Source organism: Ipomoea triloba, chromosome 14 (genome assembly GCF_003576645.1).
Source record: "Ipomoea triloba cultivar NCNSP0323 chromosome 14, ASM357664v1".
Classification (NCBI taxonomy): domain Eukaryota; kingdom Viridiplantae; phylum Streptophyta; class Magnoliopsida; order Solanales; family Convolvulaceae; genus Ipomoea; species Ipomoea triloba.
Window position 1 is genome coordinate 5,211,182 of NC_044929.1, and position 18,384 is coordinate 5,229,565.

At 33.3% G+C, this 18,384-nt stretch overlaps 3 protein-coding genes across 5 annotated transcripts; all 3 read right to left on the reverse strand.

The window, feature by feature from the left end:
* Positions 1–779: 779 nt before the first annotated feature.
* On the reverse strand, positions 780–5,192 carry LOC116004348 (protein SIEVE ELEMENT OCCLUSION B-like). Of its 2 annotated transcripts, XM_031244348.1 has the most exons (8): positions 4,966–5,192; positions 4,282–4,419; positions 3,757–4,136; positions 3,493–3,575; positions 2,975–3,129; positions 2,020–2,598; positions 1,812–1,928; positions 780–1,540 (listed from the first exon to the last, which is right to left on the reverse strand). In XM_031244348.1, the coding sequence occupies exons 1-8, from the start codon at positions 5,107–5,109 to the stop codon at positions 866–868; spliced, it is 2,271 nt and encodes a 756-aa protein (XP_031100208.1). In that variant the 5' UTR covers positions 5,110–5,192; the 3' UTR covers positions 780–865. The 2 variants fall into 2 exon arrangements, with proteins under 2 accessions (XP_031100208.1, XP_031100209.1); XM_031244349.1 differs by lacking the exon at positions 4,966–5,192 and having other exon boundaries at positions 3,757–4,108; positions 4,282–4,373.
* A 3,594-nt stretch (positions 5,193–8,786) lies between these two features.
* Positions 8,787–13,409, reverse strand: LOC116003778 (protein SIEVE ELEMENT OCCLUSION B-like). 2 transcript variants are annotated; one of them, XM_031243702.1, is made up of 8 exons: positions 13,174–13,409; positions 12,489–12,620; positions 11,975–12,354; positions 11,700–11,782; positions 11,170–11,324; positions 10,499–11,080; positions 10,285–10,401; positions 8,787–9,546 (listed from the first exon to the last, which is right to left on the reverse strand). In XM_031243702.1, the coding sequence occupies exons 1-8, from the start codon at positions 13,315–13,317 to the stop codon at positions 8,866–8,868; spliced, it is 2,274 nt and encodes a 757-aa protein (XP_031099562.1). In that variant the 5' UTR covers positions 13,318–13,409; the 3' UTR covers positions 8,787–8,865. The 2 variants fall into 2 exon arrangements, with proteins under 2 accessions (XP_031099562.1, XP_031099563.1); XM_031243703.1 differs by lacking the exon at positions 10,499–11,080 and having other exon boundaries at positions 13,174–13,408.
* A 1,792-nt stretch (positions 13,410–15,201) lies between these two features.
* LOC116005294 (chaperone protein dnaJ C76, chloroplastic) lies at positions 15,202–18,242 on the reverse strand. Its single transcript, XM_031245561.1, has 4 exons — positions 17,801–18,242; positions 16,475–16,731; positions 16,065–16,251; positions 15,202–15,982 (listed from the first exon to the last, which is right to left on the reverse strand). The coding sequence occupies exons 1-4, from the start codon at positions 18,236–18,238 to the stop codon at positions 15,347–15,349; spliced, it is 1,518 nt and encodes a 505-aa protein (XP_031101421.1). The 5' UTR covers positions 18,239–18,242; the 3' UTR covers positions 15,202–15,346.
* Positions 18,243–18,384: the final 142 nt, after the last annotated feature.

The following is an 18,384-nucleotide window of genomic DNA, read 5'->3' on the forward strand; positions in this document are numbered from 1 at the left end:
CAAAAATACACTTAGCCTTTATCTAGCTGTTTATTAGTTTTTGGACCGTAAGCCAGTCTGTCCACCAGTGCTGATAGTGAAGCTGTGCCAGCGGACGCTGTCTCAGACAGCAAGGAATTAGTCCACCCATTTAAATTGTGTGGCTAACAGAATTTTAAGGGGTGTGGCTCTCTTTTATTCAAGGAGTTTTTCAGATCTAAAATTGTGAAGGTTGTTAAAGGATGCTACACTATATAAAGGAAGGCATTTGAAGCTCTAAAACTCACCTCTACACATGATACAAGTTGAGAGCTTTCACACGTGAATATTAAGAAGATCATTTGAAGATTTAATGAAGTTTTACCACTGTCTTTGAAGCTGTCGCTGTTGCTGAGTCAAGATGAAGAATTTAAGAATTCTTGGCTTGCAGTTTTGTCAGTTCAAAAGTAGATGTTGAAGGTTGTATGTTGGTGTTGAACCTTTGTACGTTTGGGTTGTATTCCAACTTGTGTAAACCTTGGTGCATCTAGTGGATTGGGCAAAAGCTGAGTAGCCCCGCAGATGTAGGAGTTATAGCTCCGAACTGCGTGATCAATTCCTGTGTCCGGGTTCTCTTTCTTTACTTGCGTTTTTATTTTTGTTTGTCTTTTAGTTTATCTAATCTGGACTAATACCTATAAAAACGTTAAACAATCCCTGAACCCGTAAAGTATTGCATCCAAGATCCACGAAGTTTTTTTTTTTTCAAAAAATCAGCTTCCTCACGTGCAAATTTTGATACAAATATAATGCAAATACAGTAAGTATAAAATTTTAAATTACACGTAAAAAACCTACTACAAATGAAAATACAATATGTGTTGATATCAACCAATGCAAGTATATTCTAACCCTCACGCATATTAGCAAGTTCTTTAAATTCTTTACATACATACTTATGATAACACTTGAAAGTGACAAATTTTTCCATATTGTGACAACATTGAGGACATTTTATATTCTCTGGGACTTTGTCAGAATTAGATGGATATTCAAGAGCACAAGGGTAATGTTGTGGAGTACAGGTAGAGCCAAACATCTCATGATGATGATCTTTGAATGCTTGGTCAAAGCCTTTGACTATTGCACTTTCCTTCCATTTTGCGAACTCATTCATGACCGCCAACATCTTATCTCCTAGGTCATATACGACTATCTTGTTCCCTTTGCATAGCAAAGCCCATCCATCAACTGCTATTTCATATGCTAGCAAAAATTTTAGTCCTTTGAGAATTTCGTCACTCTCTTCATCACCATAAGTCTCATCTAAGAATTTAATCCTTGACAAAAATATGCTTTGAAGATTCATCCAAAAACTAAATCCTTGCTCAATTTGGTCAAATGTAGCACAAATTCTGTCTTGACGAATTGTTGATGCTACTTTATTGTTGCTTCCGACATAGGTCATCTTAATTGTCAATTGCGGGTTAAAATGAATTTCTGTCAATACATTGGATGCAAATGTTTTAACCCATTTAATGTCCTTCCCTCCAATAAAAAATATGTGCTCATTCCCATTAACCTATATAAATCATAATAAGTTGTTAGAGCAATAAAATAATAATTATCATCAGTGTAAAATATATGTACAGAATATCATATAAATTGATTATTTTATTTCTTCTTGTTAAAAAAAAATTCACAGGTAATATAATCAAAGTTAAGTAGTGTAATACGGAGTATTTAGTAAGTTGCGGATGAATAGGAAGCTAAGGAAACTTATTTCAAACTTTTGTTGGAATGGAAACAAGAAATAAGTTGGAATATAGCATAGAGAATCTGAATGGACTTACCCATTCCTTTGCTTGTTCGTTGAAGTTGTAGCCACCTCCTATTAGAAGCTTAGTGCACCAAGTTTTTTCCTTCCAAGGATCTTCTTTCATTACAGCTTTGAACCCGATGTGTTCAATCTACCCATAAATTAAAGAAATATATAATACTTAAGCACATAAATCTTTTTTAAAAACGTATATATATGACTTTGCTAGTTAATAAACGTACCGAATTTTGTACATCATTTCTTATGCCACGACACCATTCTTCCAATTTACTGTCCATTTTGTTAGCAAAATCACTTATCTTCTCATCAATATCTGACACTAAATGTCTAACAGGTAAAGTCATTTCCTTCATCATATTCTTGAAAAAAGGAACTTTGCTATCTCTCTTCATAAATTCACCAACACCACCCTTTGAAAGAAAATCTATAATTCTCTTTATTGTCATGTGTGTTGCAATGTAGTAAACCATCCTTCCTTGGTGATCCAGTAAAACAATGATAGCCGTACCCCCTATTTGAAAAGTTGGAAAGAATTTCTTCTTTACAAATCTTGCAAATCCCGATGCTATAGATTTTTGTACATTTTTCAGTGTATGGAGTTTTATCGTGCTTGCTAATGATCTATAATTGTTTTCCACAGCAGCAGTATTCCATAAAGTGGGATCATCCACTATAGGAATCCATAAATGAGCTATCATTTTACTAATAGAGCTGGATGCAAACACCATTGAATAGTCAATGTCAAGGTGTGATGTTATAAGCAATGCCAATTTTTTGTTCTCTAATGACCGTAATCCTACCTGCAATAATCAAAATGCATGTAAATATATTTTAAAAATGCATGTTTTCTTATTATTATTTCTAAGCCCTAATGACGCCCTCTGGGAATCAAACATGTGTCTCTCACTTAGGAGGACAACAGTCTAAAGCTATGCCGCTTGACCACAAGCCATTGGCTTCTACTCCGTAATATATATACAGACAGTAGTAGATATGCTATCTGTTATCCATTTTTGATAAATCAAATTCACGAGAATATATGCTGAATAATTACGTAACCATGACGACAAAAAATACATACGTAAAAGGAAACTGGGTAACTTGTTAGTTTCATCATCTGCGCTCGCTATCATATCGCCATTAATTAAATTGTCAAATTTAAATTTAGGTTCATACCGTTCTGCCATCAGGATCAAATAAAGGTTTCTCTTTGTCAACATCCTTAACATTAAATATTAATTTGAGAACATCCAAATTAGTGGAAGGGGCGGGATTTTCATCCGAGAATGCACACCACAATGCGTTGTAAGAATCCTCTTCTCTCTTCATTTCTGTATATATCAATAGAAGCAATAATTAAATTAATTATAATATATATTTAGAAAAATTACAGTTTTAATCCCTAAGTTATAAGATAATTGAAGAATTCATCTCTAATTATTGGTCTTGCCCACTTTTTGCTTCTAAGTTATCATATATTGGCGTTGCACTTTTCGTCACTTTACTAACAAAACATTAGAGATGAAATTTGCAGCGTTACTATTGCTTAGGGACGAAAAAGTTAATAAAGGAACGAAAAGTGTAACACCAATGATAATTTAGCGGCGAAAAGTAAGCATAATCAACAAGAATAAATCTACAATTATCATATAACTTAGCGATGAAAAATACAAATTTGAATTCATTTAACCAACCAAGCATTGGGCGGCAATAAGAGAATATGTCTTTAACAGTGGCTGTTAAACTGGATAGCTTTGATACTTCGTCCGTAAGCCACCTATAATAATAACAAACTCTATATTTGATATCTTAATCAATATTCAACTAATATTTTGGATAAATGACACTTAGCTTTTATGTAATAATAACTCATCCAAAAGATAGGCATATATATTACATAGACAAGTAACATGAATATATGTACATATATAAATTTTATATTTGAAATGAAATCTTACTCTGAACCAATAATGCTCGGAAGGCAATTGAAATAGGATGCACAAGTTAGGATACTTGTAAAGATCCAATAAGAAGCAAGCGGTATGACTGGTGAAGAATTATAAGAAGATGATTGTGCAAGCTCAACAATTATGTCTGTAAGTCGTAAGACTGATTTGATAAAAAGGGAAATAGATTGTTGGATATGGGAGGGTGCCATAGCCAATAATGGAGTTTTACTTCCCTTGAGAGCTCGGAGGCGGGATTCTCCAAAGTTGATAGAGAAAGCAGCCAGCATCATCAAAAGTTTGCCTTCCCATGGATATGCACACAACATCTTCACAAAATGCATTACAGTTGAGTGTGGATCATCTGCGTTTTTTGAACACCTCAGTGCTATCTGAATATATATACGAAACCAAATTTAAGCATGAAGACTATTAAATTGTTGAAATTCTAAAATTTAACATTAAAATTACATATATATATATATATATATATAGTATTACAAATTTATTTTAATTGCTTAAAAAAAAAAGAATTACCTCAAATGAAAGCCTCTTTATTTGATAGGAATGTTCTCTGTCTTTGAGTTCCATCTCATTAGACATAGTGCTGTTGTCAGGTTCATTATCATCAAACTCATCCTCATCTTCATCTTCATAAATGGCTTTTCCACCCATCTAAATTAAACCACATATATGTTTATTTATATGAAAATACAAAAACAAAAACACAACAAATACCAATAACATGAAATTCACACATCATCCAGCATGCCAACTGTGGAGTATGTAATATTTTTGTTGATTTATTTATGGGATTTAGAATACATTTAGATATATACACAAGTTTACAAGCAACATATGGAAACAATTATTTTCATTGAATCTATCAAAACATTCTTCAGAAATCTATATAAAACATAGCTACCAAGTTGTTACTCTATTCAATATACAATTATTAATTACAACATAATTTAACTAGTTAGAAATCCATACAATATGTCAACTATCTAATATTTATCGAAATATAAAACATTTGTATTCTATAAGTATAATATAAGTACTATACACGATGATCATGCTATTAATTAAATTATACAACAAAAATATATGCCACCCATAGCATAAAATTTCTAACATATACTTTGTATATACTCATGGTTACTTGTACCGGATCAAATATAAAATTCAATATAAATATAAAGAAATCGTAAATAGACAAACCATGATAAGAAAGAGAATCTTCTTCACAAAGTGGAGGATATAACTTGCTTTAAAATCTTTGCTAACTAGACCATGAGTATCCATAACTTCTTTCAAGATAATACTGTCATTGATGTTTGAACTTGTCAAAGGTTGGTATTCCATTTTTAAGAAATAGGGAAAAGAGAGGTAGCAAGATTAAGGGGAAAGAGAGCAAAGAAAATGCGGCTGCAGGTTTAATTTGTGAATCAAAATGTGTGGCTAACCTTCCATATATATAGCATAAAAAATGGAATAGGATGAAGATCAGAAGAACATTTTCTTGCTTCAGTTGGGAGCAAATAAGTGGAATCAATTTATTTGCTTTAACTTTAAACTATGCTTTATGGCTTTATATATGGTATGGTGAGTATAGATACTAAATTTAATTAATAAGTACTGACCATTTAAATGTAAAATAAGATTGAAAAGAGAATGTGGCACTACCATTGTCTACTACAGATTTAATTTACTTTGTATCATAATTTGTTAAGAGTGAATCAAGAAAGTGAGCAAAATTTGAAAAAATTATTTTTACTTACAATGTAATTATTCTAAACATAAAACAGGAGAAAGCTAAGGTGAATGTGTAACATATTTTCAAGTTATATATGAAGAAGCTAGTAAATTGTAAATAAAGAGACAAACATTATGGCATTCATCTAGAAAATTAACTATTAAAAAGATAGAATTGCTTGCTCTACTAATTAACTTGCTACATCATCATCTGAGTTAGTTTTTAAAATGGTGTTTGATTATTATTGTCATTTTTCAATTTTTTCTATCAATTTTTATTTTGATATAAATCAGTCGTCTAACTATTATTCTTCCATCAAATTTAGTTCTCTATTAGGAATTAGTGTTGCAAAATTCCCGCCTAGGCACCGATTAATCAGCGCCTAGGTGCTAGGCGTTGGCCGGCCGCCTAGCGTACTACCATAATCGGTGGTTTAGGCAGCCGACTAAGCGCCGCTTAGGCCGCCTATGCGCTGATTGCCTAGGCGTCAACTAGGCCTCCTATGGCACCGACTAGGCTGCCTAGTCGACCGATTAGCTATTATTCCCTTTCTTTTTTTAAATGGGTTATTTCACTCAAAACGACATCGTTTTGAGCAAAATAACGCTAAATTGTTCAAACTCTATATATTTTTAGTTTAATATTTAATATTTTAATATTAATTATTAAAGTATTAAATAGTTTATAATTATCAAGTCTTAACAAATTTAAAAAATATAAATAAATTTTTATAAAATTAAAAATTAAATAAATTTAAATAAATTTTTGAAAAAATACACAGGCGCCTATACGCCTATTAATCTCCAGGCGCTAGGCGCCCCCGAGCGTCCGAGCGTCTAGCGATTTTTTTTAACCATGTTAGGAATGCTATTAAACTAGCATTAAATACAGGGATATGTTGAAATTTCAAATTTCCACCTCATTTGGTCATCTAACAAGTATTTATGAAGTGCAAAAATAAAATTATAATACGCATTCTTATCAGTGGAATATACAATTATTAATCTTAATAATGGTTATGCTGCGCTACTAAATTAGTGGGATTGTTTGGAAAATATTGGATTTGTTCAGACTTTTACTAATACAAGGAAAGAATATTATATATATTTGCTCCAAATTAAAGTGCGTAGCTTTTGATGCCTGTCAACTCAAAAAATGCATAAGCTTTGACATGTCCGATCCATTAGTATAGAAGAAAAATGAAAAGAGGATAAATCATTCCTTGCTTCAGTTGGGAACAAATATGTGGAATCATTCTGATGCTTAATATTATATATTTCTCATTTCCTTCAAAAAAAAAATGGGGAATCAATTTAATTATTTGCTTTAACTTTAAACCATGCTTTATATATATAAAGAATGGTGAGTACAGTATAGATAAGTATATATCATTTTTAACATTTAATATGATAATAAGAGTAATAATAATATGCCAAAGACCTTGTGGTCAAGCGGCATGAAGTGATTCTCCTAAGTGGGAGATCATGGGTTCGAGCCTCAGTGACATGTAACAGGGCCAATAGTATTCATAGCTCACAAAATCTTAGGAAACAAGATTTCTTTTGATTGCATGTGCGTGAAACACGTACTCCAAATGTAAAAGAAGAGTGAAAAGAGAATGTGGTATTTACTTTACACCATAACTTGTTAAGAGTGAATCAAGAAAGTGAGCAAAGTTTGGGGAAAAAATCATTCTTGCTTACATTACAGTTTTCATATATAAAGGAGAATGTGTAACACATTTTCAAGTTATATATGAAGAAGTAAAATTCAAACAAAGAGACAAACATTATATATAGTATTCATGTGAAAAGATAGAATTATTGCTTGTTTATACTAATTAACTTGCTACATCATCATCTATCTAAGTGAGTTAATTTTCAAAATGGTGTTTTATTATTGTTATCTTTCAATTTTTTCTATCAATTTTTAGTTTGATACTGTATAAGTTGTTGGTCGTCTGACTATTATTCTTTCACCAAATTTGGTTTTCTATTAGGGATCCTATTAAATTGGCATTAAACGTAAGGGCATATTAAAAATTTAAAATTTGAGAAAATTGTAATTTATGCCCCTCCATAATATGTCAATTATCAATGTCACCCCTGAATTATTGTGGTGTAAATATTGCCCCTCAATTTTCAAAAACGGTACATATATTGCCCCTTTCATGGTGTAAATATTGCCCCTCCTTCGTTATGGGAGGGGCAATATATGTACCATTTTTGAAAACTGAGGGGCAACATTTACACCACTAATAATTCAGGGGTGACATAAATAATTGGCATATTATGGAGGGGCAAAAATTACAATTTTCCCTTAAAATTTTCATCTCGTTTAACAGAGTGCATTTTTATTGTGATTGATGTGCACCAATGTGTGTTCTGTAGTGCATTCCATTAAGGACAGCGATGCAATACTAAGAATATGTCATGTGTATCCATGTTGCTTGTTTTTTTTTTTAAGTACTATTAGCTATGTTACAATGTAGTATCTGTTCATAGCTACTTTTTCAACCTACTGAAGCACAACGAGGTGCTTGTTAGTGCGTTCATGTGGGGGATGTGGTGCATTTGGCTTGAGTCGTCTTGGTTTGGTACAAGTGTGTTAACCTGTGGATTTTTTAAGTGGTTTGTGTGCACCCATCTGTGTACTTTTGTGCATTCCATTATGGATATATAGTGATGCAAGCCTTAGATCAGTAGTTGTGTTCCCATTGTTATAGCGTTGTGCTACTTTATTTGTTTTTGTGCAATGATGGGTACGTTGCTATTGATTTCAATTACATTGTTTATTTTTTTATTTTTTACTTTGTTGTTGAAAACTATGCATGTTGTGATGTTCATTACAATCACTTGTATTATACTATTATGTATCCGATTTTATTGAATTATATAACTTGATTGGTTGTGTGGTAATTATATACTCCGTATTTCTTTTAGTGAATTTTTGTTGCTTTAATTTGTTTCCTTTACTAGAGTCTTTCAGGAAACGGGGTCGCAGGGAAAAGGACAGGAAGTATACTACATGTCTCCGCTCCGTTGTCATTCCTACGTTGAACTATATATACAAAGGATTAAAAGAAAGAAATAATATTCTGTATATATTATTCATTCATAATTTTGCAGCTACCGCATATAATTATCCTAGCTACTTTAGCTAGGATTTCCAGCCTTGATCTGCTCTCCCGCCCTCCATAATTAGCCACCAATGCAAACTCGTATCAAATCATTCTCAGACGATTAGAAATTTTGTGCAACCAATTTGGATACAAATATAATGCAAATACAGTACGTAAAAAACTAAATTACACGTAAAAAAAAGCCATTACAATATGTGTTGATATCAACCAATACAAGCATATCCTAATCCTCGAGCATATCAGAAAGTTCTTCAATTTTATTTGCATCTCCATGATCACACTTGAAAGTGACAAATTTTTGCATATTGTGACAATATTGAGGACATTTTATATTCTCTGGAACTTTGTCAGAATTAGATGGATATTCAAGAGCACAAGGGTGATGTTGTGGAGTACTGGTAGAACCAAACATCTCATGATGATGATCTTTGAATGCTTGGTCAAAGCCTCTGATTATTGCACTTTCCTTCCATTTCTCGTACTCATTTATGACCGCCAACATCTTATCTCCTAGGTCATATAAGACTATCTTGTTCCCCTTGCATAGCAAAGCCCACCCATCAACTGCTACTCCTTCAGTTTCATATGATAGCAAAAATTTTAGTCCTTTGACAATTTCGTCACTTTCTTCATCACCACAAGTCTCATATAAGAATTTGATCCTTGACAAAAACATGCTTTGAAGATTTATCCAAAACATAAATCTACCCACAATGTTGTTAAATGTCTCACAAATCTTGCCTTGACCAATCGCTGATATTACTTTTTCATTGCTACCGACATAAGCCATTTTAACCGTCAGTTGCGGGTTAAAATGAATTTTTGTCAATATCTTGGATGCAAATGTTTTAACCCATGTAATGTCCTTTCCTCCAATAAAAAATATGTGCTCATTGGCATTAACCTGATAAATCATAATAAGTTGTTAGAGCAATAAAATAATAATCATTATCAGTGTAAAATATATATCATATAAATTGATTATTTTATTTCTTGTTAAAATAATCACAGGTAATCAAAGTTAAGTAGTGTAATATTTAGTAATTTGCGGATGAATAGGAAGCTAAGGAAACTGATACGATCCCACATCGGCTCCACAAGAGATTGTGGAGTGGTACTTAAGTTGGGGCCAAACCTCCACTCATGAGCTAGCTTTTGTGGTGGAGTTAGGGTCTTGGCTTGAGTGTCGTATCATTGGTGCTCTCGTTGAGAGGCCGGAGTGTGGTGGGAAAGGGCTACCTTGAAGAGGGTGCTTGATAAGGTTCAGAGGGAACCGGGAAGAGTCCAGAGTGAAGCCATCCACTCATCCGGTGCCGGCCTAGCGGAGGGGGCGACCTAGAAAAGGGCTACCTGGTGCCGAGATCTAGTCCGGAGTGTGAGCCGTCTAGAGTAAGCCGACGGATACGGCACTCAAGCCAAGACCCTAACTCCACCACAAAAGCTGATACGGCACTCAAGCCAAGACCCTAACTCCACCACAAAAGCTAGCTCATGAGTGGAGGTTTGGCCCCAACTTAAGTACCACTCCACAATCTCTTGTGGAGCCGATGTGGGATCGTATCAGAAACTTATTTCAAACTTTTGTTGGAATGGAAACAAGAAATAAGTTGGAATATAGCATAGAGAATCTGAATGGACTTACCCATTCCTTTGCTTCTTCGTTCAAGTTGTAGCTACTTGCTATTAGAAGCTTAGTGCACCAAGTTTTTTCCTTCCAATGATCTTCTTCCATTAGAGCTTTGAACACGATGTTTTCCATCTACCCACAAAATTAAAGAAATATATAATACTTAAGCGCATAAAACTATTTTAAAAACTTACTATATATGACTTTGCTAGCTAGCTAGTAAACGTACCGAATTTACTATATCACTCTCAATGCCATCACACCATTCTTTCAATTTACTGTCCATTTCCTTAGCAAAATCACTTATCTTCTCATCAATGTCAAACACTAAATGTCTAACAGATAAAGTCATTTCCTTCACCATATTCTTGAACAAAGGAACTTTGCTATCTCTCTTAATAAATTCATTACTACCACCACCCTTTGTAATAAGATCTGTAATTCTCTTTAGTATCATGTGTGCTGCTATGCAGAGAAGCATCCTTCCTTGGTGATCCAGTAAAACAACGATAGGCCCACCCCCTATTTGAAAAGTTGGGAAGAATTTCTTCTTTACAAATCTTGCAAATCTCGATGCTATAGATTTTTGTACATTTTTCAGGGTATAGAGTTTTATCTTGCTTGCTAATGTTCTATAAGTGTTTTCCATAGCAGCAGTATTCCATAAAGTGGGATCATCCACTATAGGAATCCATAAATGAGCTATCATTTGACTAATACAGCGGGATGCAATCATCATTGAATAGTCAATGTCAAGGTGTGATGTTATAACCAATGCCAACTTTTTGTTCTCTAATGAGCGTAATCTTACCTGCAATAATCAAAATGGATGCAAATCTACGCTTGCTATCATGCATATCGCCATTAATTAAATTGTGAAATTTAAATTTAGGTCTATACCATTCTGCCTTTTGGATCAAATAAAGGTTTCTCTTTGTCAACATCCTTAACATTAAATATTAATTTGAGAACATCCAGTTTAGTGGAAGGGGTTGGATTTTCATCCGAGAATGCACGCCACAATGCGTTGTAAGAATCCTCTTCTCTCTTCATTTCTGTATATATCAATAGAAGCAATAATTAAATTAATTATAATATATATTTGAAAAAATTACACTTTTCGTCCCTAAGTTATAGGATAATTGAAGAATTCGTCTCTAATATAATTATTGGTCATGCCCACTTTTTGCCTCTAAGTTATCATATATTGACGTTACACTTTTCGTCACTTTACTAACAAAATATTAGAGATGAAATTTGCAACGTTACTATTGCTTAGGGACGAAAAAGTTAATAAAGGAACGAAAAGTGTAACACCAATGATAATTTAGCGGCGAAAAGTAAGCATAACCAATAATTAGAGATGAATAATTCTACAATTATCCTATAACTTAGCGATGAAAATACAAATTTGAATTCATTTAACCAACCAAGCATTGGGCGGCAATCAGAGAATATGTCTTTAACAATGGCGGTTAAACTGGATAGCTTTGATACTTCGTCCGTAAGCCACCTATAATAATACCAAACTCTATATTTAATATCTTAATCAATATTTAACTAATATTTTGGATAAATGACACTTAGCTAGCTTGTATGTAATACGGAGTAATAACTCAGCCAAAACATATGCATATATATTACATAGACAAGTAACATGAGAATATGCACATATATAAATTTTATATTTGAAATGAAATCTTACTCTGAACCAATAATGCTCGGAAGGCAATTGAAATAGGACGCACAAGTTAGGATACTTGTAAAGATCCAATAAGAAGCAAGCGGTATGACTGGTGAAGAATTATAAGAAGATGATTGTGCAAGCTCAACAATGGTGTTAGTAAGTCGTAAGACTGATTTGATAAAAAGGGAAATAGATCGTTGGATATGGGAGGGTGCCATAGCCAATAATGGAGTTTTACTTCCCTTGAGAGCTCGGAGGCGGAATTCTCCAAAGTTGATAGAGAAAGCAGCCATCATCATCAAAAGCTTGCCTTCCCACGGATATGCACACAACATCTTCATAAAATGCATTACAGTTGAGTGTGGATCATGGGCATTTTCTGAACACCTCAATGCTATCTGAATATATATACGAAACCAAATTTAAGCATGAAGACTATTAAATTGTTGAAATTCTAAAATTTAACATTAAAATTACATATATAGTATTACAAATTTATTTTAATTGCTTTAAAAAAAAAAAAAAGAATTACCTCAAATGAAAGCCGCTTTATTTGATAGGAATGTTCTCTGTCTTTGATTTCCATCTCATTAGACATAGTGCTGTTCTCAGGTTCATTATCATCAGACTCATCCTCATCTTCATAAATGGCTTTTCCACCCATCTAAATTAAACCATATATATGTTATCCTATCAAAGATGAAAAAAAAAAAAAAAATACACAACAAATACCAATAACATGAAATTCATACATCATCCAGCATGCGAACTGTGGAGTATGTAATATTTTTGTTGATTTATTTATGGGATTTAGACAACATTTAGATATATACACAACTTTACAAGCAACGTATGAGAACAATTATTTTCATTGAATCTATCAAAACATTCTTCAGAAATCTATATAAAACATAGCTACCAAGTTGTTACTCTATTCAATATAATTATTAATTACATCAAATTTTAACTAGTTAGAAATCCATACAATATGTCAACTATCTAATATTTGTCGAAATATAAAACATTTGTATTCTATAAGTATAATATATATATTACTATACACGGTGATCATGCTATTAATTAAATTATACAACAAAAATATATGTCACCCATAGCATAAAATTTCTAAACATATATTTTGTATATACTCATGGTTACTTCTACCGGATCAAATATAAAATTCGATATAAATATAAAGAAATAGTAAATAGACAAACCATGATAAGAAAGAGAATCTTCTTCACAAAGTGGAGGGTATAACTTGCTTTAAAATCTTTGCTAACTGGACCATGAGTATCCATAACTTCTTTCACGATAATACTGTCATTGATGTTTGAAGTTGTCAAAGGTTGGTATTCCATTTTGAAGAAATATGGAGAGCAAAGAGAGGTATAGTAGCAAGATTAAGGGGAAAGAGAGCAAAGAAAATGCGGCGGCAGGTTTAATTTGTGAATCAAAATGTGTGGCTAACCTTCTATATATATAGCATAAAAAAATGCAATAGGATGAAGATCAGAAGAACAATTTCTTGCTTCAGTTGGGAGCAAATAAGTGGAATCAATTTATTTGCTTTAACTTTAAACCATGCTTTATGCCTTTATATATATAGTATGGTGAGTATAGATACTAAATATAATTAATAAGTGCTATTAATTAGGAGAACAATGTGAATAAGCAAGCACTACTTTTGTAAATGCTAAGATAGGATATATGAAGTGTTTTTTTTTTTTTTTCTTAAACAAAGAGTCAATAATACGTCCTCCACTGATGCTCGAATCCACAATCTTCCATATAAGAGTATAACTTGATGTCACTAGACCATCAGGTCTTGACTTATCTCATATAATTTAATTATTCATATTTGATATTTTAATATTCAACATATTGATGCCACCTAAAGGTGAATAAGAATCAGATTAAAATGTAAAATAATGGTCAAATTTGTCAAACATATATAAGATTATATATTGCTTGAATTTAAATAAGTAAGATTTTCCCATATAATAGTTAGAAAACTTGAAAGAGTTGGTTTAAATAAGAAATAAAACTGGTAAAATGAGGTAGGTGTTATATATTAAAAACCTTAATTATGTAGTATTATGAAGTTTGGTTGAACTGAATGACTATAAGTTGTTGATTAATCAAACATTATGCCTATATTGATAGATTAGGAGATACATGATATGACATATTGAGTTTATTAGAGCCAAGCTAGTCACAGGTTTGAGAATTGTTAGGCGGAGGCTACTAATGGGTGCCCAACTAAGAAAATGTGACCGTTGTCTATAAGGAAACAAAGCTGCTAACATCCTATATATAAATAGGATGAATATCAAATTAGAGCGACAATTCCTTGCTTCAGTTGTGAACAAATATGTAGAATCAATTTATTTACTTTAACTTTAAACCATGCTTTATATAAAGAATGGTGAGTATAGATACTCCGTACTAAATATAATTAATAAGTATATATCATTTTTAACATTTAATATGATAATAAGGATAATAATATTTTACCTAGCCCTTCAAAAAGTAAAATAGTAAAATTAATACGATTTAAGAGAAAAATTAACAATATATATTAATTTGCACTTAATGCTCCATTCTTAAGTATTGCCCACCATTCCACGTCATGGATTACGTATTTCACTCCCAAGATAAGAAAATAACAATGCATATATAATAGAAATTAAAGTAAATCAAGATTGTTCACAAAATCTTACGAAACAAGGTTTCTTTTGATTGCATGTGCGTGCAAAACACTCCAAATAATGTTAAAGAAGAGTGAAAAGAGAATGTGGCACTAAACTTGTATGTTACAGATTTACTTTGCACTGCATCATAATTTGTTAAGAGTGAATCAAGAAAGTGAGCAGAATTTGAAGAAAAAAAAAATATTCTTGCTTACTTTGCAATTTTTCAAACATAAAAGAGGGGAAAGATGAATGTGCACCACATTTTCAAGTTATACCTGAAGAAGTAAAATTCAAACAAAGAGACAAACATTATAGTGTTCATTTAGATAACTAGGGAAACAACGTGAAAAAGATAGAATTATTGTTTGTTTCTACTAATTAACATGCTACATCATCATCATCTAAGTGAGTTAATTTTTAAAATCGTGTTTGATTATTGTTATTTTTCAATTGTATCTATCAACTATTAATAGTCCTAATTGGCAAATAATTACAAAATACATCCAATATTGGTCATATATCATCTTAAATTTGTATTAAGAAAGCAAATATTTTCAATATTTTTTTTATATACTAGATACAGATTTCTGTAAAGATACAACATGCTTACAAGAGTTTGGCACCCTAAATATATATTATTTATACACACACCTGAGGACAGGAATAAATTTATAAATTTCCTCTCATATATGCACTATTTACTATGCCCCTTTGTCACACTTAGAAGGGCTTCTACCAGTTCAGTAATGTATAAACCAATAAGATACCAAGTAACACCTGCTAGAATGACTTGCAATCCAGAGCTATTGATGATATCCAATGCTAAAGAACCACCTAAATGCTCGTTTAGTCCTCTGGGTATGGCTAGCTCTTCCCCGCCCCCGGGAATCTGTAACCACACTGTAACTGCTCCAATAGTACCCGTTACTACAGGAATAGCCATGCTCCAAGGCCTACTTCCATCATGCTTCTTGGCCAAGGAATCCTGCTCAGATGTTTCCTTGTGTTTCTTAGAACGAGACACCTGTGGTGAGGGTTTATTGCCCGGTGTGTTCATCTTTGTTGGCTCTGGCAGCACAAGGTTTGATGGAATCCAATATTCGTCGCTATAAATGTGAGTGGCGCTTATAGTCAGCTTTCCTTGCTTCCTAGCTGCAGCCGCCGCTTTTAGCTTCTCAATGTTGGGCTCATTTGGCTTCTCCCCGATTAGTACTAGGCTTTGCTGAAGTTGAGTGATTCCAGAACGGGGCAATTGCCAGTATAGCCAGTTTGACATTGCTCTGATTGCTTGAATGGCAGAGTTTTGAGCATCTCTTTCTTCATCCGAGACCTGAAATTGAAGATCACGGACTAATCACTAATATACTAAAATGCCAACATACTAAAATTAAAAGTAGGGGAATTTATACTACATTGGAATGTGCTTTAGAAGATTTATTAGTGTTGGCATCATGAAATCTAGCCTGGAACTTCTCCAGATCGTCAAAGATACTTGATGTGCGAGCACCAACTGTATTTCCTGCTCCAATTCTAACATTGCCCCGTGGTTTCTTGGACATTAGGAACTCGAGTGCTGCCAAGTCTGACCTCTCCACAACCCTTTTAAAAATAAATTCTGGTTTAGGAAACATTACACATAAAATAGTAATTGTGTGTGCACATTGAAATACAAAAACGCTTACTCATCATTAGAAACCACAGTTTTTAGCCTATTATAAAACCGCAAAAGAACACAAGTCAAAGGTTAAACACTAAGCAGGACCTAGAATCTCAAACTCTAAACTAATTTCGTGATGTAAAGCTAAGTTGAGGGCAATCTTACGATATGCAATCAACCGGGCATGCGCCCATGGCTTCTTGAATTTTGTACTCGGGATCAGCCCATTGTGCAACAACTCTGGCTCGTCCATAAACAGATTCAACCGCAAATGTCTTCTCAGCAAATAAAGCACATTTCAGGCAGCCTACACACCTCACTTCATCAACAATTACAGCTCTATTTTCACTCTCTGGACCAACCCATGCAGAGTATATTGGCTTGCCTGTGTAGCCTCGTAAATCTGCAAATTTTGATTGCTCCTGCATTTTTCAAGTACACACAACTAAGCTGAAAGCAGGCATCATGCAAGAATGAGGTGAAATATATATTCACAAAAGCAGACTTTGATATTGAATGATGAGTTCCATGAATTCTCCCTTCTTGAGCATAGTCATTTTTTAAACTACTGCAGTTAGTGCAGTCAATATAGACTAATGAAATTGGCAATCATTATACCATGGACCCTGGTTCGCCTTACAAGATGGACCATTGGCATCAAGGTTAATTTTTAGTATATTGAATGCTCATTTTGTATATATACTGAAGTTCATTTTTAGGTATACGATCAAAAAATGAACTTTCAATACACTAAAAAAGAGCATTCAGTCTATTAAAAATGAACTTTTATCTCTAGTCCACATTGCAGACCATGGTCCATAGTATAATTTACCTGAAACAATTGTTATACCAGGGTCCACCTATGTAAGACTCTAGTCCAAAAGTAGATTCAGATCATGTGTCTACTACAATTTACATATTATTTATATGTGATTAACATATTATATGCATAGTTAAATACAAACATATAAGGGCCGGTTTTTTTATTTGAGTGGTCCTGTGCTAGTAAATAAGTGAGGCTCTATCAAAGTATAAATAAACTGCGAATTGAAAAAAAGTGATTCGCGTGAATATTAAGGAGTAGAATTTCTTTTTGAATAATACGTAGTAGAATTTAGATCAGTCATGAAAACCTAATTTTGTATCAATATAATCACAAATACATATACTAACTATTGGGGCAGAACTAGAGACCCCAAAATTTTGGGGCCCTGTGGTTGTCTTGCACGCCCTAAAATCCGGCCGTGAAACATATAATTTGAATGTGATTTTGGACCGGGTACAACTATCTGTGGTATAATTTGCCAATATATAGTAAATATACAGTATAGAGATGAAAATTTTGGTAAAAGTAACTCACCAAAGAGTTCAATACTTCAATAAGTTAAATAATTTGGAATTGGGAAATCAAAACAGAACTAGCGACTAAGGGAAACAAATTGCTAAGCAGTTTCCATAAAAGGAAATTAGGGCTAGGAAAGAGCGATCGACCTTATCGTACACGAAACGGGAGTTCGGGTCAGACAGAACAGCATAGGCTTCGTTGAGTACGATGGCCATGTCGTGACCCGGCGGGCCAGCGATGTCCGGGTGGCACCGCTTCTGTAAAGCTCTGTAGGCCAGCTTGATCTGCGCCTGATCGGAGGAGCTATCGATGCCCAGAAGATCGTAGAGGTCAAGATCCCCAAGGGAAGAAGAAGAAGAAGAAGAAGCAGCTTTGCAGGAGAGTGATTTCCAATTCAATGGATTTGGGAATGGAAATCTTTGGGTGTTTGGGAATGTGGAGGGGAAGATTAGACTGCTCCTCCGTATAGGAAGAGCTGAAGTTGGTGAAAGCATTTGCATTTTGCAGTGAGAAAGGGAGAAAAGTGAAAAGTGTATGTGAGATGCATGTCCATATGATATGGGCAAACAGATATTTCTATGCATTTCTATATTTCTGACACGTCACTTGGATATGGAAGATTGGAAGCTAGGCAGATATTTTACACTTTTTTTTTTTTGAAACAGCAGATATTTTACACTTGGAAGTCAAAGTACACCATTTTTATTTTGGTTCAACTCTATTTTAGGAT